This window comes from Microcaecilia unicolor, chromosome 1 (assembly GCF_901765095.1).
Source record: "Microcaecilia unicolor chromosome 1, aMicUni1.1, whole genome shotgun sequence".
Taxonomy (NCBI): Eukaryota; Metazoa; Chordata; class Amphibia; order Gymnophiona; family Siphonopidae; genus Microcaecilia; species Microcaecilia unicolor.
This window is the reverse complement of record NC_044031.1, coordinates 205,984,494-206,007,679: the sequence shown is the minus strand read 5'-3', so window position 1 is coordinate 206,007,679 and position 23,186 is coordinate 205,984,494. Positions and strand designations below refer to the sequence as shown.

Below are 23,186 nucleotides of genomic sequence, written 5' to 3'. Positions count from 1 at the left end.
GATTTAGACAACATATTGAAAATGCCCCTCAATGTCTACTCCAGATTCATTATAAATGATCAGTCTTTTCCTAGGACTATCAAACTCACTTTTTTCTGTAGAGCTATTCAAATGTATGAACGCAGACATCTTCATTGTGCTATGAGCTGATGTACCATTCATCAAACCTTCAAAAATTTACTTGCGGCTACATTATATTTCTTGTGCAACAAAGCCTTTTATTCTTTGTTCCATATCAGCAAGTGTGATTTTTAGACCACATGCAGTACTCATAAGTTCAAAATGTATAATCATATTTTATTTCAATGGTGACATTTGAAGGTAATGTAAAATACTGTACTATTAGGATATATTTTCAACTGACCACTGAAATAACTGATGAAATATTTTGGAAGCTAGTATGTTTAGTGTTATTATTCTATATTGGAGCTCCCTCTTCTGGATATAGTCTGACAATACTGCCAAACCATGAACTAGGGGGGTCCTTTTGCTAAGGTGCTCTAACAAATTTAGCCCACACTAAATAACACACAGCCCATTGTATACATATGGGCTTCTTAAGCATTTAATGCAAACTAATTTATTAGTGTGCTCTAAATCCATTAGTGCACCTTAGTAAAAGGATCCCTTAATGAAAACAACTATTTCATTCAAAAGAACTAACAAGTAAGCTGTTTTGGGTGCATAGTGTTAAATTTTTAAAAATATCTGTAGATATTTAATTACTTTTCATCTTTTTAGATCAATGTTTCATTGATAAATGCACATTTAACATAACATCTTATTTAACATAACATTTAATTACAAAATGGTACATGCATAATGGCGAAATATAGAACAGTGGCTCCTAAACCCATTCCTTAATAGTTCTAACAGTTCTAGTTTTTAGGTTAACCAAGAATTGGCCTGATTACAAATCAACCCTTTGCAAATATGTTAACACTGGAGAGGGGACTACCTCACCTGCTCTGATAACCTTTCCCAGCTATTAATTTATATTAAAGTAATAAGAATTACAATTAGGCTGCAGCTCCATTTATTCATAACACTGCAACATGTAAACACCAACAGTGCTTTACCCAAGCTACATAAGATGACCTCGCCCCTTCTGCATGCCGCTAAGCAGTACTCAACCTCTGCCCTCGCCTCAGCAGATAGGCCTAAAGAGACATCGAACTCCATGCATATGTAAACTCAGTAAAATTAATAAATAAATACTGCTAGGCAGAGTGACTGCTGTGGTTTGGAGAAAGGACAAGGAAACTGTGTCTATCTTTAAGAGGAGATAGAGTTTATTTGTGCAATGAGTTGTGGCATGTGCAGAGTTTAGGACTTTCACATGCATGAGCCTGATATAATGAGTGATGTCATCAGAAAAGTTCAGTTGTATGAGTCAGTTGGAAAACCTGAAGAGAGACAGAGGCAAGTGTGGCTGCAGTCTGAGTTTTAGGCAGAATTTAGAGATAAAAAAGGTTATCTAGTTTCATGATTTTTAGTAGTCTGGGAGAAAAAGGGTACTGTTTCAGGGAGAAAGGGGAAAGAAAACTTCTGTTTACAGGGGATGAGAAAAACATTGGAAACCAGAAATTTATTTTAGTTGATGTCAGAGCTCTGAAAAGAGTTTGAAGAGCTTGGGATTTCAGAGAAACAATGTTCTCTTAAGGGATATGACCTGGGATTAAAAGAGAAAGTTATTAATTTCATAGTTTCATTATAAAAGGGAACTGGTGTTTTGAGAGGCTGGTTTTAAAGGAAAAAAGCTTTAAAAAAAACAGATTCAGGGAAGAGTAACTTCAGGGAATACTGTGGGTTTTTGTTTAGTAATTTCTGATTGCTTTTCTGAGTTTGTTGGGGAGAAAGAGAAAAGCGGAGCTGAAAAACAGTTTAGAATGCCCAGTGCTGTATTGAAGCTGAAGTGACTTTAAGCTTGAGGCAGCTTTAGAATGTTGGGGTCTGCATAGGGAGCAGTGCTGGAAGCTGCTTAGTGACTGGCAAAATCTGAGACTTGACATGTTGTAGAATTTATGGGTTCTATGGTGAGAAAGGTTTGGGTGCTGCATTGTTGTGTGGAGCATTGTTGAGAGTGTAGTGTGCATTAAAAGACCTTATGGGATTTTGGGGATATTAGCACAAGGACAAATAATTATATTTTGGTTTCCGAATTAGTTAGTATACACAGCTTTTCTGCCAAAGAAGATACTGATTCAGCTGCACACACAAGGAGTCAGGGTCTTCCTTCTTTGATTTCTTTGAGAAGGTTAGTAGGTTCTGAAGACACCCTAAAGATCCAAGGAGGGGATCCAGAGACTGAACCAGCTGCTGAGAACCGAAGGTACCCACCGCAAGAAAGCAACGGAGCCGGTGAAGTTGTTCTTTTAATCCATTTTTTTGTGTGTGTGCACACTCAGTTTTTATTTTTAAAGGCAAATGTCAGTATTGGTATCATTTTTACATGAAGATTGGAACTGAATCTAGAAAAGGATTAAAAGACTAGTTTATAAATTACCTATTTGAAAATTAGGATGTTAGAAAAGTTTGTTAGTTTTTTTAATAAACGTTAATTTGTGACATTTACCTTAATTTGACAAAGGCTCTGGTAGTTTTTTTTGTGGGGAAAAGCACTGTGACATTTTCAGGGCCTGTTCCTTCAAGTGAGCACTCATGACATCATAGTGGGGGTTTACAAATATTTTACATTCAGTAATTATACCACAGCAACATGGCTCACACTTTGCTGGGAAACCAAACAACCACAAATTCATAGAAAATGTTCCACATCATAAGTTAAATCTAATGGTTTCAGTAGTGTAACTTTCAGCATCTCAGTTCTATACCAAAGGAATTATAACACCTGACTTGTCACTGACCAATAGATCAACATTTATAACTCTTCTATTCTCACTGTTATGAAAATCAGTTTAAAATCACTTTAGAAGGTAAATAGTATTCATCTGAAAGATGAAATGAAATTGTCAGGTTGGGATGCCTATGAATTTGCCATACTTTCCATTCAGCTCACCTGAACCCACATAGCAGGGAGAAAAGCCCTGTGCCTTGGAATAGGCCTCCATATATAATACTGTGCATGGCCTTTCTCTTGACCCCAGTACAAACAAATAGAGGTCCAGGATTCAGCTTGCCTTTACATTCAAAAATAAAGGAATAATGTGGCTTACCCACCCAACCTTCTAAACTCACACCCCCCTCCCCCTTATCCACTGGAAGGCAACTGAAAATCCCACCCGAAGCGAACCCATACATAAGTACGTAAGTATTGCCATACTGGGAAAGACCAAAGGTCCATCAAGCCCCGCATCCTGTTTCCAACAGTGGCCAATCCAGGTCACAAATACCTGGCAAGATCCCAAAAAAGTACAAAACATTTTATACTGCTTATCCCAGAAATAGTGGATTTTCCCCCAAGTCCATTTAATAATGCTCTATGGATTTTTCCTTTAGGAAGCCATCCAAACCTTTTTTAAACTCCGCTAAGCTAACCGCCTTTACCACATTCTCTGGCAACGAATTCCAGAGTTTAATTACATGTTGAATGAAGAAAAAGTTTCTCTGATTCTTTTTAAATTTACTACATTGTAACTTCATCGCATGCCCCCTAGTCCTAGTATTTTTGGAAAGCGTAAACAGATGCTTCACATCTACCCGTTCAACTCCACTCATTATTTTATAGACCTCTATCATATCTCCCCTCAGCTGCCTTTTCTCCAAGCTGAAGAGCCCTAGCCGCTTTAGCCTTTCCTCATAGGGAAGTCATCCCATCCCCGTTATCATTTTCGTTGCCCTTCTCTGCACCTTTTCTAATTCCACTATATCTTTTTTGAGATACAAAGGCATTATAAAATCCTCATTTTTGTTTTCCATTCCTTTCCTAATAATACCTAACATTCTATTTGCTTTCTTAGCCGCAGCAGCACACTGAGCAGAAGGTTTCAACATATCATCAACGACGACACCTAGATCCCTTTCTTGGTCGGTGACTCCTAACGTGGAACCTTGCATAGTAGTAGTAGTAGTAGTAGTAGAGTACTGATAGAACTGAAAAATGAGCTTGTGGAGCTATTGTTAGTAATATGTAATTTATCCTTAAAATCGAGCGTGGTACCGGAAGATTGGAGGGTGGCCAACGTAACGCCGATTTTTAAAAAAGGTTCCAGAGGAGATCCGGGAAATTATAGACCAGTGAGTCTGACGTCGGTGCCGGGCAAAATGGTAGAGACTATTATTAAGAACAAAATTACAGAGCATATTCAAAAGCATGGATTAATGAGACAAAGTCAACATGGATTTAGTGAAGGGAAATCTTGCCTCACCAATCTACTACATTTCTTTATAATTCGGGTTCCTCTTTCCCACATGCATCACTTTGCACTTGCTCACATTAAACGTCATCTGCCATTTAGACACCCAATCTCCCAGTCTCGTAAGGTCCTCTTGTAATTTTTCACAATCCTCACGCGATTTAATGACTTTGAATAACTTTGTGTCATCAGCAAATTTAATTACCTCACTAGTTACTCCCATCTCTAGATCATTTATAAATATGTTAAAAAGCAGCAGTCCCAGCACAGATCCCTGGGGAGCCCCACTAACTACCCTTCTCCATTGTGAATACTGACCATTTAACCCTACTCTCTGTTTTCTATCATTTAACCAGTTTTTAATCCACAATAGAACACTACCTCCTATCCCATGACTCTCCAATTTCCTCTGGAGTCTTTCATGAGGTACTTTGTCAAACACCTTCTGAAAATCCAGGTACACAATATCAACCGGCTCACCTTTATCCATGTTTTTTCACCCCTTCAAAGAAATGTAGTAGATTGGTGAGGCAAGATTTCCCTTCACTAAATCCATGTTGACTTTGTCTCATTAATCCATGCTTTTGAATATGCTCTGTAATTTTGTTCTTAATAATAGTCTCTACCATTTTGCCCGGCACCGACGTCAGACTCACTGGTCTATAATTTCCCGGATCTCCTCTGGAACCTTTTTTAAAAATCGGCGTTACGTTGGCCACCCTCCAATCTTCCGGTACCACGCTCGATTTTAAGGATAAATTACATATTACTAACAATAGCTCCACAAGCTCATTTTTCAGTTCTATCAGTACTCTACTACTACTACTACTATTAAACATTTCTATAACGCTACTAGACTTACGCAGCGCTGTACAAATTAACATGAAAAGACAGTCCCTGCTCAACAGAGCTTACAATCTAAATTGGACAGACGAACAGACAGCTAGGGGGTGGGGAAATTGCAGTGGTAGGGGTGATAAGTGAGGGTGTTGAGTAAGAGAGTCATGGTTAGGAGTCGAAAGCAGTAGCAAAGAGGTGGGCTTTAAGCCTAGACTTGAAGACAGCCAGAGACTGAGCCTGACGTACTGGCTCAGGGAGTCTATTCCAGGCATAGGGAATATTTTCCTTAACCTCCCTCCCAAATTATAAGAAAAATGTTGTGTGTGGTTTTTCTTGCTCTCAAAAACAACGTAGACTCCAAATGTCTTGAAATGTCTCAAAAACAACCTATCCTAAAGTGTACTCCACAACAGCAACGTACCTAAATAGCGGATATATCTTCCAAATGGTGACACAATAAAATCACCGCACGCTATCAGCTTCATATCCGACCTGAATACCATCCGGTCCAGGAGATTTGCTACTCTTCAGTTTGTAGAACTGCCCCATTACATCCTCCAGGTTTACAAAGAATTCATTAAGTTTCTCTGACTTGTCACCTTCAAATACCATTTCCGGCACCGGTATCCCACCCAAATCTTCCTTGGTGAAGACCGAAGCAAAGAATTCATTTAATCTCTTCGCTACAGCTTTGTCTTCCCTGATCGCCCCTTTTACTCCTCGGTCATCTAGCGGTCCAACCGATTCTTTTGCCGGCTTCCTGCTTTTAATATACCTAAAAAAGTTTTATGTGTTTTTTCCTCCAATGCAATCTTTTTTTCGAAGTCCTTCTTAGCCTTCCTTATCAGCGCTTTGCATTTGACTTGACATTCCTTATGCCGTTTCTTATTATTTTCAGTCGGTTCCTTCTTCCATTTTCTGAATGATTTTCTTTTAGCGCTAATAGGTTCCTTCACCTCACTTTTTAACCACGCCAGCTGTCGTTAGGTCTTCCGTCCTCCTTTTTTAATACGCGGAATATATTTGGCTTGGGCTTCCAGCATGGTTTTTGAAGAGCATCCACGCCTGATGTAAATTTTTGACCCTCACAGTCGCTCCTCTAAGTTTTTTTTCACTGTTCTTCTTATTTTATCATAGTCTCCTTTTTTAAAGTTAAACGCTAACGTATTTGATTTCCTATGTATACTTACTTCAAAGCTAATATCAAATCCGATATTATGATCACTGTTATCAAGCGACCCTAGCACCATTACCTCCCACTCCAGATCATGAGCTCCACTAAGGACTAGGTCTAGAATTTTTCCTTCTCTCGTTGGCTCCTGTACCAGCTGCTCCATAAAGCTGTCCTTGATTTCATCAAGGAATTTTACCTCCCTAGTGTGCCCCGATGTTACATTTACCCAGTCAATATCAGGGTAATTTGAAATCACCCATTATTATTGTGTTGCCCAGTTTGTTTGCGTCCCTAATTTCCTTTAACATTTCTGCATCCATCTGTTCATCCTGGCCAGGCGGATGGTAGTACACTCCTATCACTATCCTTTTCCCCTTTACACTAGGAATTTCAATCCACAGTGATTCCAAGAAGTGTTTTGTTTCCTGCAGAATTTTCAATCTATTTGATTCAAGGCTCTCCTTAATATACAATGCTACCCCTCCAGCAATTCAATCCACCCTATCACTACGATATAATTTGTACCCCGGTATGATAGTGTCCCACTGGTTATCCTCCTTCTACCAGGTCTCAGAGATGCCTATTATATCTAATTTTTCATTTAGTGCAATATATTCTAACTCTCCCATCTTATTTCTTAGCTCCTGGCATTCGCATATAGACATTTCAAAGTATGTTTGTTGTTCCTATTTACATGATGTTTAGTACTTGACAGTATTAATTTGCAATCTTTTGTCTGATTTTTATTTTTGGACACCTGATCTACTACGGTCTGTTTTGCAACCTCACTATCAGGATACCCTATCTTCCTTGTTTTGGTGATATCTTTGAAAGATACCTTATCCCGAACCATGCGCTTTTGAGCGACTGTCGGCCTTGCCCCTGTTTCTAGTTTAAAAGCTGTTCTATCTCCTTTTTAAATGCTGATGCCAGCAGCCTGGTCCCACCCTGGTTAAAGTAGAGCCCATCCTTTCGGTATAGGCTCCCCCTTCCCCAGAATGTTGCCCAGTTCCTAACAAATCTAAAACCCTCCTCTCTGCACCATCATCTCATCCACGCATTGAGACTGCCTGTCTTTTGGGCCCTGCACGTGGAACGGGAGGTGTACAGCAGGTACAATTTAACATAAAACTTACAATTTTGTTAACTGCATAACAATAGTAAAATAATCAATTATAAACATAAATACAATAAGTGGTCAACTTGAAAACAGTAAATTGAAACCTAATAATAGAACTACCATGAAATAGAATCACCTAAACAGCACTGGAATTCAAATACCAGAGATAAAAATACAATGTTAGCATAATACTGATACATCTAATAAGCATGCATAAGAACATTCAACTAACATAGAAATGATGCTAATGGGTTTTCTACAATACAACTTACCATATAGCTGAGGGACTAAGTGCAGATATATGATGGGAACAAGATCTGTGGTGCTGTCCAAGGAGCAGGGAAGGGACGTGGGGCAACCAATCCAGGCGGGACACCAAAAGCTGAGTAAATAAATCTTTATTACCAATGACCAGATAGGAAACAGTTCTTGGTGTGTTTGATGTAACAATTACTGCCATGGCTGGCAGGGAGCCCCAGGCCCACCAGCTGAAAATATTCTCCATGGAACCTCCAGACGTTCTGAATGCTGTAGCAGACAGCAGCCATGCTTCCAGCCACCGCTGCCAGCACCTCAGCCAGCACACATGCCCAGTTCTGATGAGAAATGACCATGTATGGGGGTGCTGACCTTGGGGCTGGGCGCACGACCACCAATTGCCACAGCGTGCAGAAGGCCAGGAGGTTCTGTAGAGAATGTCTTCAAGTAGTGGGGCTTGCGAGGATCCCTGTCAGCTACACAGATAATGTCCACTGCTGCTGGGTGGGCCTAAGCCCAAAGTGCCTAGGTAGCTGGGTTGTACAGGCCATGCTACAACAGGCAAACATGAAGGGCCAGAAGACAGCCTTATCTTAGGATACATACAAATACCCAACCCAGCTCCTGGACCTCACAGATGACCAGTACCTCAGTAGGATCTGATTTAATAAAGCTGCATCCACCATCTCGGCCAGCAGCTTGATCCTCTCCTCTGGCCCACATAAAGACCCTCTAGCCACTCTTCCACATATAGGGGACAGCTCTTGCCAGTCCACCTAAAGGTCACCACAGCTTTTGCCTTTCTTGGCAATCAGTGCCAACCTTAGCCAGTCTGAAACCTCATTCTTCATCATAGTTTGAGGCTTTCTCGCTTATACTTCTGATACAGCCATCCTACACACTATAACACACTTTTATGAAATAGCCTATTTCCCATATGTGCAGAGGGTCATAGGTTGCACATGTGGCCATCCAGCTACCATGCCAAAAGGAGGGGACCTAGTACAACAAAAGAGAGGAGTGGCCTAGTGGCTAGAGCACTGGTCTTGACATTCAGAGGTGGCTGGTTCAAATCCCACTGCTGCACCTTGTGATCATGGGCAAGTCACTTAATCCTCCATTGCCTCAGGTACAAAATTAGATTGTGAGCCCTCCAGGGACAGAGAAATATCAAGTGTACCTGAATGTAACTCACCTTGAGCTACTACTGAAAAAGGTGTGAGCAAAATCCAAATGATATTAATAATAATATGTGTAAGTGGTCTGCAATACCCAAGGGCACATCTATACATTCCCAGGCTCCCGCCATATGTACATTCTGACACATGCTGGCATCCATGACAGGCTCAAGAGTGGCCAGATCTCCAAGGAATGGTTGCTAGGTAACCCCTACAATACCCAACACACATGCTATAAATAAGAACATAAGAATAGCCATATTGGGTCAGACAAATGGTCCATCTAGCCCAGTATCCTGCTTCCAACAGCAGCTAATCCAGGTCACAAGTACCTGGCAGAAACCCAATTAGAAGCAAGATTCCATGCTACCAATTCCAGGGCAAGCAGTGGCTTTCCGCATATTCATCTCAATAACAGATTATGGGCTTTTCCTCCAGGAACTCGTCTAAACCTGTTTTAAACCCAGATACACTAACCACCATTACCACACCCTCCAACAATGAGTTTCCAAGCTTAACTATTCTTTGAGTGAAAAAAATATTTCCTCCTATTTGTTTTAAAAGTATTTCCATCTAATTTCATTGAGTGTCCCCTGGTCTTTGTACTTTTTGAAAGAGTGAAATCGATTCACTTTAGCTGTTCTACTCCACTCAGGATTTTGTAGACATCAGTCATATCCCTCCTCAGCAGTCTCTTTTACAAGCTGAAAAGACCTAACCTCTTTAGCCTTTCCTCATAAGGGAGGAGTTCCATCCCCTTTATCATTTTGGTCATTCTTCTCTGAATCTTTTCTAATTCCACTATATCTATTTTGAGATACGGTGACCAGAACTGAACGCAGTACTCAAGGTGAGGTCACACCATGCAGCAATATAAAGGTATTATAATATTCTTGGTCTTAGTTTGCATTCCTTTCCTAATAATTTCTAGCAGCCTCTTTTCTGGCTGTCGTCACACACTAGACAGAAGATTCAGCATATTGTCTAAAATGGCACCTAGATCTTTTTCTTGGGTGATGACTGTTAAGGTGGACCCCAGCATCAGGTAACTATGATTTGGGTTATTCTTCCCAATGTGCACATGCTATAAATTCCTGATGCCCTCTGCAAGCTCCCACCACATTTCCTGATGCAGGCGTAAGTTCCTTGCTTACCACAATTCCTAACCTGCTTTTCAGTGCACATCTGTCATCTTTTGTTTCCACTCCAACACAGTGGCACCCCAGACAGAGGCAGAGGAACAGTATAACAGTGCCCACTGCCAACCAGGACAATAACAGGACATTGGGTCTTCTCAATACACACATCTGATATCTAGACTGAACAGAGGTGTGGGGAGTGGGAAAACTCCTCCCCCCCCCCCCCCCCCCCCGGTGACACCTTCATGGCATGCTCCACATCTAGACCTAAGCAGCAGACTACCCCTTCCAGAAAGTGGTGAGGTAAAACAGCCAGATACTGAGGTCAAAACTCCTGCACCAGAGGAGCTGCCAGCCCATTGGGGGTCTGGCAGCAAGAAAGGACCTCATCGAGTGTGTCAGTGCATGTTTAAGAGCAGTTGATTGCTATTTCATGTTTAGATGTCTCTTGATATGTTATGTTTATTGCTTACTAAATGCTTAACCTTTTTAGTGTCATTGTGTTGTTTAGTATTATTAATGTAACTCGGGGACTGTACCCATTTTTCTACTTTTTTGTGATTCGCATTGAACTGCAATTTGATTAAGTGGAATATAAATGATCATATTAGCTTAGATTTATTAACATTATTACATCCTTTTACCCCTTCACCATCCCCCTGCTGTTCCCTTGGTCACACAGCTGCTATGACATATATAGGTATAACATGAAGTTCTGCAGGTCTCAGAAGGGCTGACTCCTCATCCAAAATCTGTGCATGTCATGCAGATACCATAAAAATAAGGATATATTATGGGCAACTGCTGCCCAGCCCTGAATGGGTACTTTGTACTGCTCGATGTATCTGCTATGACATGACTACAGGCATAGGCTGTAGAATTGCTGAAGATGTGGAGGGTGGTGATAAAGCAAACCATGATAGAGAGGCTGCAATTTATAGTGACATGAGCCCTCATATTCCCAAAGCTGCAAAAGTGGCAGTGTTGCTGCTACATTTGGTAAGGTCACCAGGTAGCTCCCTCCCCTCCAATGCAGCGATGCTATCTCCTGCATCAGGGACTCCAACGCAGTCTGCAGCTTCTATGTCAGCTCCATCTACCTTATTGAAAGCCTGTTTCCCATCTTTCTGAGCAAGCAGCATCTCATTCTGTGCCAGAAGGGGGTCACCACAGTATGCGAGATGTTCTATGCTCTACTCATTCACATCCTGCTGCATCAGGGGCTGTTTTAGCCTGGCCCCAGTCACTACGATGTGTACAGGATTCAACTGTGGGTGCTGTTGCATTCAAGATATGGGCCAGTGCACTGCATGCAACGTAGCAGCCTTTCCAGCCCTAATGACCACAGTAGACTTAACCTTTGGGGATCACAGTGTGGGTAGGGATGGACAAATACTACATACATGGTTTGATCTGCATTGCATATATGTTCCCTATTGTCTGTGGCCTATGTAAACATGCCTGTAGTGCATAATCAAGCCCCTGTCCAAACTGGTGCCTGTTGACCATGGGGACTGAATGACCTAGATGAATATGCAAGGCTATGCATACATCATAGTGAAGGCCTGAACCACCAGGCAGCAGAGTTTTTATATGCAGTGATTGATGCTTCAGGAGTGACACTTTCTGGATACCCTGGCAGGGAGGGACACTGGGACTTTGGCACCTATGCAGTCATATGTCAGTATTCTCAAGTCCAGCCCTGGAATAGCCCTTGCCAGTCAGGTTTTCAGCATATCTACAATGAATACACATGAAAGATTTGCATGTTATGGAGACAGTGTATGCAAATCAAGTGTCACATCTCTGGCATGACAGTGGGAACACTTGGAACCTGGCTGAGGAGGAAGGCTGCACAGAGTTCTAGATATATTATGACAGCACATCACATTTGCAGATATGGCTGCAACCTGTCCTGGAAATGTGGAAAGGCCATACTCCATGTGAGTGTAAACTAACAGCTAGATCAGGAGGATTAATTTTAGATAAACAACAAAGAGAAGCAAGAGTTAGGGTGCACTGCAGAAGGTGTATAATCATCACTTCTGGTTGTCTTTGTAAGGTGTAAGGCTCACTCCCCACAAGGTGTCTTTGGAGTGACACTCCACCTGGCCAAAGTGGGACCTGCTATCGACCTTGTCCTTCCCAATGCTCCTCAATTCCTTCCATCTCTTCTTGAGGGCTTCTGGATCTTGATTATTGTAAAAGATTTCATTCGTGTTGTGGCAGATCCCCACCCAAATTTTACTTAACATCTGCACTGATTTTCTGGCCTGCAGGGGCAAACAGGATTCTCTGATGTTTGAGGATCTACCTCAACAGGTGAGAAGTTGCTTTTTGTTAGCAAGCTTTTCTTGTGGGCAGCCATTGTCTTGATGTTAGGGCAGTACAGATTAGTGGGCTTCTATGGATTGACACAGATATAGCACTTTTTACCTAAGTGGAAAAAGGTGCCAATTGGATGGTGTGTGGTTTTTTTTATTTTGCTTTTTTTTAACTTGCGGCTCTACTTAACAGAGCTGCTAGCTGAGCATGTGTAGCTAATTTACATACAGTTAAGGGCAATTTCATAACTGCCTGCATGGTTATAGCTTTATCAATGTCCCACATAGCTTATGAGCCTTTGCAGCTCCTTATCAGTCTGCACCCCTAATTTAAAGCATTTGGCAGGTACACACTCAGCATCTGAATACATTGCCAATCCCATGTGTGTATTAGCTGGGATGCCTACTTCATGGTAATGAAAGTAGCTACAGTAGGCAGGCAAATGGTGGTATGGTAGAGATCTCACTGGTAGGTATTATACCTGAGTGTAAGCTCACAAATGCTGGCATTTTTCACCATGACTGGTTAGTTGCATGTGGTGGTATCCAGATACAATCTGCATGGAGGAACATATGCATGAACATATGCATTTAGGCCTTCCACATCCCCGGGCCTTCATTCCTCATCTAGGTCTTCTAGCACTTTCATCCCCCCTCCCACTCCCCCACCCAAACATGCCTAGGGAGAAGGCCTCATGTTGTGAAGGCACCCACCAGAATGGGGGTAACAGGCCCAATGAGATTTGTTGGATGCATGTAGCTAGTGAAGAAAGAGAGGCATGGCCATAAATGTGATATGTTGGGGTCAAACACCAATAATCACATGAAGGGGGGAACACAACATAGTTTGCTGCATATGACCTGAAGCTCTGGACTGCTAGAGATTTATGCAGCTCCAGCAATTGGAGCTTGCTCGTGAGACAGATCTAGGACAGACAGACCAAAACGTTTTCTGCATATTTCTTTCACAGCATAGACGTCAACTACCACTAAACTCAAAATAATCCAGTTCAAACATAGTAAACTGAACTTAAGAATACTGATGTTAATGCTTAAGAAGTTACATCATATGGATTTCTCCTGTTCATACTACATTCTGCTAGTATCTCAATTTTTGCATAGATAGTTTTCCCTCCTGACATAAGTACACATTTTACTTTCCTGGGATAATTTCTTCTCTGTTTGCACTAGTTTGCTGGCACTTAGTGTTCTTAAATTAGAATGCAGCATTCTGTCAGAAGATAAACCTACAATACTAGCTTCTCTCATACATTCCTTTCACACCCTGCAGTAAAAATTTCAGAAAACATGCAGCATGCAGCCAGAAATGAAAAGACGCCGGCTGCTATTTGGACACAACTGAAAATCTATCAACTAGTTCCTGGAAGCAGTGCTTTGGTAGGGGAATAAATACTACCGTCGACACAAAATGTTTAACATTTTATCTCCTGTATATGATTAATTAGCAAAGATTTATAGGATTTAAAGGAAAAGTAGAAAAAAAATATTGAGAACTATGTATTTATAGATTTTTATTTTGTTGAATAGATACTAACTGTAGCCATTTCCATTAAACAATTCTGCAGGGTCCTAAATTTTCCAGATAACTACAGTCATAATGTATTGGCACCTTCATAGGTCTTTGGTAAAGGGATGGCAATAGATTCTTTGCTCTCAGTAAGTGCTCTGGGCTGATGAATAAATACACTAAATTTGATTCCCTGGTTAGCTGCTGCTCTAACAAACCCACTGTTGGCAGTCATTGTAATGGCTTTCAATGTCTCTCCGGTTCCAAAGATGGTTATAGAGCGAGCATTGATTTTTGAACTGGCTGCAAGCCTTAAGGCACGTTCAGATGGCTGGTCCGGTACCACATTAATTCTCTTAATAAGTAGCGTGGCACGTTCTTTTTCTCCAGGTCCACCTAAGGTTTGTAAAATAGACTGGAAATCCTTGACTGCAGACTCACAAGCAAACAGCTCTTTCCCCTTCATGAAATCCTCCAACTGTGGTAGCACCTGCAGCCGCCTCTCCTGTGCGGCTTGCTCACTCAGCACATGTTCCTTAAAAATATAGTCACAACCCCCATGGCTAAGGGCAGAAACATAAGTAATTAAAGTAGTGATGTCCAGATTAACTTTGTTGCACACATCTACTTTGATCTCAGTAGGAAAAGCAACACTGGCTACTACATGGTCACGATCTACCTTGCTACCCTGCAAGAGCTCTTGGCCTTCATCACTATCATCAGATCCACTGTTACTTAAGCAGCTGCCTTCATTTGCGTGATCAAGGGAAAACGCATTAACAGCAACTATGTCCCCTCGAACTGATATGCCCATTTCTTTCAACTTTTCAGCCATTGGGCTTGAAATGCTGTTGTAGAAAGCAAAGATGATATGAGGATTGCGGTACTGTACTGGCTGTTGATGGCTTGCCTGTAGATAATCTTCAGCTTGCTCAATGATACTTTTGTCACCATATTGGCCCCTACCAAGCCAGATGTTGTGCAGGGCCTCAGCCTTTCGGCCAATGGCTTTTACCCATGTATGTCCACCATTTGCAACAACATCCACCATAAGTGTCTGTTTATCTCCAAACTTATCTTCATAGCTGAAAACATGCAGAACGCTAACCACCTCTTCCAGGCTTTCTGCCGATTCGATAACTGCACGGAGATGAGTGAGGTTTGTGCTCTGCAAGTGGGACTCCTTAATAGCTACTTTACCAGCCTCCACTTTCTGTAAAAACTTCAACTCTGCTTTGAGTTTGCTGCACAGCTTGGCTCCACCTTCAACACCTCCAGCTCGAGAGCAGGAGAGGGCTTCTGCTCTCTTTATCAGCTCCTTGGCTACAGCAATTCTGTCACAAAGCATAGACTGCACAGACATACTGATGACATAATTTCTGAAAGAAAAAAAAATTTTAATTACTTTTGCATGGAAAAATAACACTCCAAAAAGTTCCTACTTATAATAGAAAATGCTTAGATCACTTTTTTTTTTCAAGGTCTTAAATGTCCATGTTATTAAGCATGAAAACAAAGGCTAAGTTTCAGTGAACAAGTGTGAGTGGAGGAGAAGCTTAGTATTTAGAACAAAGGGCTCAGAAATCAGCAAAGCTCAGGGTAAAATCCCACTGATGCACCTTGTGGTCTTGGAAAACTCACTTCATCATATAATACCTCAGGTAACAGACTTAACTTGTAAGTCCTCTTAAGGCTGGGAAATAAAAAATATTCTACCTGAAAGTAACTTGCATTGAGCTACAACTGGAAAAGGTGTGAGCTAAATCCAAAAATGATGATGACTGTTTCAATGAAAGTTTGCCTCTTGTCAAGTGGGGGGAGGGGGGGGGGAGGGGGGGAAAGATTATGTATGAGATGAGATCCTAACTATAATATCCCTTTTGCGTAAAATATTCTAGAAAGCAAAAGACCAAAATTTTAAATGCTAAGAATAAATACAAAAAAAACCTCCAAAAATCTTATTTTATAGCTGAGAAACTCAAGCTCACAGAGTACAAGTTTGTAAAGTAATTTTTCTTTTCTATTTAAAAATGTGTAGTGCTAAACAAGTAGTTATGGATTAAAAAATGACAACCTTAGTGATGCTTAGATGGCAACTCCAGTAATTTGGAAATATGGCCAGACTTCTATGGTTTGCGCCCCAATTATGACTAGACAGACCTGGATGGGCTGGAGCGAGGCTCTGGTGGCAACTCAAGAAGTTTGGGAATAACTTCAGTAGTGGGAAATAAGATCTACACTGTCTGTGCCCCAAAAATGGCAATGACAGATCAAGTATTGAATAATATTATTATTTGGTCCCAGGCCTGACTTTGGTTCATGATCCAAAATCATAGAAAAATTATAGGCCTGTGTCTCTGACTTGAACTCCAGTGTTGAAACACTGCAGAGGAAGAAGAAACACGCAAGGGTGGGGGTCTAACTGACAGAGTTGCATGAATGTATGGTGGTAACAGATGTTCTTGAAAAACAGAACAAAGATGGCTTCACAGGAAGATGACCAGGTGTCACAGAAGGTGTTTTGAGGAAGATGTGGTCAAAAATGTAGAAATGAGTGGTCTTGCAAGAACATGACTTTGTCTTCCAGTAAGAGGTGGTCTATTGTTGGCTTTTCCAGTAAAATATTAACCACTTCATTACCATAGCCAATCAGTGTTAACTATGACATTAAACATGAATTAGGCCCCTCCAAAGGGACACCACCTTGTAGTGGTGGAGGGGCTTCTGTGTTTCAATGACTCAGAGGGCTATGCTGAAGGGTTACCCATATCCGGCAGGCCTCTGAGGAGAAACCAGACAAAGAGTGTCCCAAACTAGGGAGAGTGGAAAGATGGTGACCTGAAGCTCGTACACTCAACGGCCCAGCTGTCCTCTGAAGTTCTGTCTTTGTTTATTCGAAATTTCCTCTGCATTTGCAGTTACCTTAACTGAGAGGAAGGGAACAATGGGGGGTCAGCCGCCGATGGCCAGCGTTTTGTCCCCTGTGCAGCAAGTGTGGGACCACCGCGCGATGAGCTGCCCACAGATGACTGAGTTGGTGAGTCCTTTGATTAGCGCCGGCGAAGGAGCGTCGATGCTCTTGGACCTGGAAACAACTTCATCACTCCCGAATCATTTAACCACCATGTCCAAAGGAGTGGAGGAGTGAGTTAGGAGTGTATGCTGAAACGGAAGTCATTTACAGCTGAACCCGTGTTGGCAGTGCCACTCCTAAACACGTAAGAGCTATCAGCTTGGAGTTTTTGGCTCCCGTGGAGGTTACATTGAATATCATCTGGAAGGCGCTCCAGGACCTAACAGTGGTAGTAAATAACTTTGCTTCAGATATAATCTTATTAGTGAGCCACATGGATAATCTAATCGAATCCTCTGAGAATGAAAAATTGATACTGCAAATGAAGTTCTACAGGAGTAGGAAATGGTTACGATTTTGAAAATGATAATAGACCAGAAAAAAATTGAACAAAATGAATATTATTACAGATGATTAATAGCGAGATTGTTGTTTTCCCAGAGTTCCGGGTATGACTCCTAAAGTTTTTTCCTCTGAAATGATTCCTCTTAGTATATTAATTCAAAAGGAGTGAAGCCTGTGAAACTGGGATTACCTTAATCAGTGGGAATTGGATTAGAGACTCAAGTGTTTGTATTGTTAAATAATTTCTGGTTTTGAAAGAGAAAAAAATGAAATCAGGTGTATTATTTCCACTAACATTGGACAATAAGTATGTTTCCAACGAAATAAATTGACTATACACCATTTTGGGTTTGAAGAAGCCAATCAGATGATCAATATGGAATAATGATTCAGATAAATAATAACTGGGGATAATCAGGTTAATACTATGTTTTCTTTGTTTACTGTTGTTTAATTGATCTCCTTGTCTTGTTTCACTCTCCCTATTTTGTGGTCTAAGGAAGAGTATAGAATTACCTGATCGACATAATTCTTGTGTGTTATTTTCTCTGTATTTCTGGCAGGAGGGACAGAGATTATTCCTTCAGGGAAGGGAAGGAAGATTTGATATACTGCCTTTCTGTGGCTACAATCAAAACGGTTTACATATTATATACTGGGGCAATGGAGACTTAAATGATTTGTCCATTATCACAAGGAGCCGCAGCAGGAAATAAATACATAAATAAAATGTAATCAAGTGACTAATCACAATTCAAACATTTTAATTGTGTGATTACTCGATTAAAAATTTTAATCAAACTGCAGCCCTAGAAAGAAACAGACAGAACAGGATGCCATGTCCTCATCTGAAACACTGCCAAGACCAGACAGAGCTAGCAGACACATGACAACATCCTCACTGCTGCTCTGCTGGAAGTGGCCAAGGTTAACTAAAAGGTCTTCACTACTGAAAGCTAATCCATTAGTAGAAATCACCCCATGTGACAGTATCTGAGGAAACTTCCAACTGTGGACTGTTTTGGGTAATCTAATGAAAATAAAGCAAAAGTTTTATAATTATACACAAATTCTCAGTATCTATTTTTATTAAAGTTCTACATGTGTCAGCATTTTCAGTATTTCTAGTTCACGGTGTTGCTGAAAGCTCTTTCTGATTTGGAACTGGCTGGGGAAAAATAAAGAGAGAGAGAGAGAGCAGGAGCAGAATCAGCTCCAAATGGTGGAAGAGATTGGTTTTCCATAGTGGCTAAACAGTGATGGTGCCGAGCTGTTCATACAGAGTTCTGGTCCATCAGCATAACCAGTATACTGTTCGACAGACTACCTTAGGATGAGGGCTGAAAAAGGACCAGCAGTGAGGGATGTTTTACTTTTTGTTATTTTTTTCCAACTCAATTAAGTTGTAGAGAATTGTACAAAAGAGGTTGACAAAATGTTTCTCTGGGGTAAAATAACTGAAAATTTAACAGGATTAGCTGAAACTTGGCATGAGAGAAAAAAGTTTAAAAAGACACATGAAGTCCAAAAGGTGAGCCAGACCAAACAGGGGATTTCAGAGAAATTAGCCCTCTCCAACCCCACCCCCCAAAAGTGACCTACTGCCATTTCTCTGAGACAAGCAGTTCCACTACAGTAAAACATAGCAACAACCAACCTTTCCACAGAGATATTTCCTTAAATTACTCCCCAAATCTACCCTTTCAACAACAACAACAACAACAATCATTTCTAAAGCGCTACTAGGGTTACGCAGCGCTGTACAATTCAAACATAGAAGGACAGTCCCTGCTCAAAGAGCTTACAATCTTCCTTATTATCTGACTCCTCATTCAAGAGCTTCCTTTTACCTGAAAGAGGACCACCTCCTGTGCATTTATACCATGGAGGTATTTAAAAGGTTTCTATCATTTCACCGCCCCCACCCCCCCCACCACCTTCTTCCAAAGAATACCCACGTAGAGCTTTAAGAAAGTCCCTATCCTATATGCTTTATAATAATCATTTTGGTAGCTATCCTCTGGACCGACTCCATTATTTAAATCCTTTTCAAGATGTGGTATTCAATTGCACATGATATTTCACATGAGATCTTACCAGAGATTTAAAGGCACTATCACCTTCTTTTTTCTGAAAGCCATTCCTCTCTGTATGTATGTATCAAAGCATCCTTCTTGTTTTTACTATCACCTTTTATACCTTTCTTGGCCACCTTAAGGTCATCAGATAGATAACCCCCAAAATGATACTCACCTTTCATTCACCCCCCCCCCCCCCCCCCCCCCCCCCCCCATACTGCACTGCTCCCTTGGGCTGCAAAAAACCCCAAAACAAAAACAAACCCAACTCCATGATCTTGCACTTTATCTCAGCTACATTACTTTAGAGCAGGGACTCTCAACCCAGTCCTCAGGACACACCTAGCCAGTCAGGTTTTCATGATGCCGACAATAAAAATGTATGAGATAAGATTTACACAGAATGGAGGTAGTACATGCAAATTTATTGTGAGTATCGTGAAAGACTGGCTGGGTGTGTCCTGTGGACTGGATTGAGAACCTCCGCTTTAGACTGTTCTTCGAGCTTTGCTAACTCCTTTGCATGTGAACCACAGTTTCCAAGATGTTGCAGATTTTGTTATCACCAGCAAAGATGCAACCCTTTCCTCGACAGCTCTTCTGTAATATCACTTATAAAACTACTGAAAAGAACCAAGCCAGAAAATAATCACTGTGGCACACCACCGGTAAAAACCCCAATCCTCACAGTGAACTCCATTTACTACTACTCTTTGCCACTTACATTCAGTTTCTGAGCCATTCACTTTACAGGCCCATTCCCAATACACTCAAAGTCACCTATGCAGAACTGTGTCAAAAGCCTTACTGAAATCCAAGTACACCACATCTAGAGCTCTCCCCAATTCAACTCTCTAATCACCCGGTCAAAGAAATTGATCATATTTGTCTTCTAAACACCTACCATTAGTAAAATCATACTGCCTCAGTTTCCATGTTCTACTGTACTCTAGAAACTGTTTTGCCCTCTGTTTTAGCAGTATTTCCATTAATATACTCTCCAACCTATCGTTCCCAATCTCCTCACTTCTGCTTTTGCAGACAGAAACCACATTCTACCCTTCTCCTTCTCTGGGACCTCTCCTGACTCTAAAGAAGTGTTGGAAAAGTCAGACAGTAGAGCCATAAGAATCTCCCCAAATTCCTTCAATACCCTAGGATATATCCTATCTCGTCCAATCGTTTTGTCTAGTCCTAGTTTAGCTAGCTGCTCATGAACACAATCCTTTTAAAATCATTCAAAGTCTACCTCCGTCCAATTCCAATTTGTGTGTGCGTGGGGGGTATTTTTCCTGTAGTCCTGCTCCCAGCCCTTTACCTGTGAACAGAGAACAAAAATACTAGTTAAGCTTTATCTTCATCAGTATCTATGCATCCCTCCCTTTCCCCTTTGAGTCTTAAAATGCCCTTATGGGATGCCTGAGGATCTGTAACTCCCTCCACTTTCCAGTACTGCATCTCCTCATCAAGGAGGGGTGCAGCCCTCGCATGCCCCGAACCTTATCAAGAACTTGCACAGCCAGTCACACTTTATATTTATTTTTAAATCCCTATGGAAAGTGATCCCGACATCAGATAAGCACGATTTTCGTTGTGGAGGAATATTACACCAGTTCTGTATGTATATGAGCTCTAAATATCTTGAACTTGGCAAGTTGATAGCAGGCTCATTGGTGTTTATAAATCCTACAGGTAAGTGTCCGACATATTTTCACAAGGCAACTAACTTGAAGCTTTTCCAGTGGTCGAATGAATATGACGACTTATCAGCTTAAAATGTTAACAAAACTCTGTAAGCCACATTGAGCCTGAAAATAGGTGGGATACAAATGAAATTAAATAAATAAATAAATGATCTACAAGTAGGCACAATGAGACAGTATACCAATAAATAAAAGGTCAGCAAACATCTAGACCCGAGACCGTTCCACTAAACCAACCACAGTCTAGAAGCCAAAAATCAGTAAGATTTTATTTCACTAGCATCACACTGTACACGGTTTCTTCCCCCCTCTGTCCAGAGAGATACCAAGTTACTCGCATTTGACTGCTGAGCACCCGCTCGTCACGGACATCAACACCCCACCCCGACCTAGCGTCTCTTCCACTTGTCTTTCTCCGGCTCCTGTACCCCGCCCGCGATCTCTGGCATCGCTCCCTCATTCTCAACCCCCCTCCCCAAGTCCTACCTTCAAACTTGTTTATTCTGAGGTCGCCAGAACTCATGCAATTCGCTCGCGTTGCCTGTGGCAGCCCCGGAGTTTTCCCTCTTTGCTACTGTCTGTCAGGCCACCACCGTCCCGCCTCCCAGTCCCTCTGACGTAATTTCCTGTTTCCGGGGCTGGGGAATGGATGGCTGCATTGCTGGCAGCAACAAGGAGGTTTAATAAACAGGACAGGAGTGGAAGTGAGCCTATCTGGTCAATTGTAAGCAAGGAAGCCAACTAGGACGGTTTGAGTTTCCCCTTCCCAGCGCAGCCGTCATCCCCGTTTACTCAAAACAAAGCAAGCAAACCTATGAGCTGCTGCATCCACATTGTCGTTTTTTTCTTTTTTTATTGTTGGTCCATCTGTAACAAGTCTGAAGTTGTTTCAATTGGATAGGCAGTGCCTTAAAAGGTGGAGGACAAAAGTTTTGTTGTTGTTGTTTCTTTACTTATTATTGGACAGCTTTTTAATGTATTTGAGTAGAAGAGTGTGGTAGCCGTGTTAGTCCACTCTTAAGGTTATCAATAGAAATCAAACAAAATAAAACATGGAAAAGAAAATAAGATGATACCTTTTTTATTGGACATAACTTAATACATTTCTTGATTAGCTTTCGAAGGCTGCCCTTTTTCGTCAGATCGGAAATAAGCAAATGTGCTAGCTGACAGTGTATATAAGTGAAAACATTCAAGCATTACTATGACAGTCTGACAGGGTGGGAGGATGGGGGTGGGTCAGAGGTATGCATGGGGACATCAAAGCATATCACCTATCCACACCCATCCTGTTAGAATATCAATGATATGCTTTGATGTCCCCATGCATACCTCCGACCCACCCCCATCCTCCCACCCTGTCAGACTGTCATAGTAATGCTTGAATGTTTTCACTTTTATACACTGTCAGCTAGCACATTTGCTTATTTCCGATCTGACGAAGAAGGGCAACCTTCGAAAGCTACTACTACTACTTGACATTTCTAAAGCGCTACTAGCTAATCAAGAAATGTATTACGTTATGTCCAATAAACAATTTATCATCTTATTTTCTTTTCCATGTTTTATTTTGCTTGATTTCTATTGATAATGTATTTGAGAGCTTCCCATATGTAGATATAAATATCATGAAATAACGAATATCACTAAAACAGCTTTAAAAATTATTATAGCTGCTAGAAACAGCAATTTTAAACTCTGTATTTTGTGCTTATTTTTCTACACTAAAAACTAAATAAATACACTGTATACAATACATATGGCCAAATTTCAGTGAGGATATCCTGTTTCCTGATGGGTTCATCTTAAATGTTGTTGTAATCTGCCTTGGGAAGCCTGGTGTTAGAAAGATGATGGAATATATTGGAATTAAATGGAAGTAGAATTAAACTCTGCTTTCACTGGGGCACAAGTAATCACATCTTCATCTGTTTTGTAGAACTTTACCTTGTAGATATACAAATGGATTATTCTGTTGTTTGAACATGTTTCAGGGACAAGTAGTTTATAAGAAAATAATATTTTCTGTCAAACAGATCTCTCATCTGTGGAAACATAACTAAATGGGCTATAAGCCCCTAATGCAGCCCATTGATTTTCTTCTATTTTG

The 23,186-nt window shown here is 41.1% G+C and overlaps 1 protein-coding gene across 2 annotated transcripts; it reads right to left on the bottom strand.

The window, feature by feature from the left end:
* Positions 1-13,445: 13,445 nt before the first annotated feature.
* On the bottom strand, positions 13,446-21,705 carry C1H7orf25 (chromosome 1 C7orf25 homolog). Of its 2 annotated transcripts, XM_030190006.1 has the most exons (3): positions 21,563-21,705; positions 18,274-18,325; positions 13,446-15,256 (listed from the first exon to the last, which is right to left on the bottom strand). In XM_030190006.1, exons 1-3 carry the CDS (start codon positions 21,597-21,599, stop codon positions 13,963-13,965), a joined length of 1,383 nt encoding a protein of 460 aa, XP_030045866.1. In that variant the 5' UTR covers positions 21,600-21,705; the 3' UTR covers positions 13,446-13,962. The 2 variants fall into 2 exon arrangements, with proteins under 2 accessions (XP_030045866.1, XP_030045867.1); XM_030190007.1 differs by lacking the exon at positions 18,274-18,325 and having other exon boundaries at positions 21,563-21,703.
* Positions 21,706-23,186: the final 1,481 nt, after the last annotated feature.

Excerpts from the sequence above, each read along its gene's own strand:
- C1H7orf25 (XM_030190006.1), bottom strand. The coding sequence starts at position 21,599 with ATGAGTTCTGGCGACCTCAGAATAAACAAGTTTGAAG. Across the intron at positions 18,326-21,562 it reads CAGAATAAACAAGTTTGAAG|ATTACCCAAAACAGTCCACA; the intron begins GTAGGACTTGGG and ends TATTTTCATTAG. Across the intron at positions 15,257-18,273 it reads CTCAGATACTGTCACATGGG|AAATTATGTCATCAGTATGT; the intron begins GTGATTTCTACT and ends TTTTTCTTTCAG.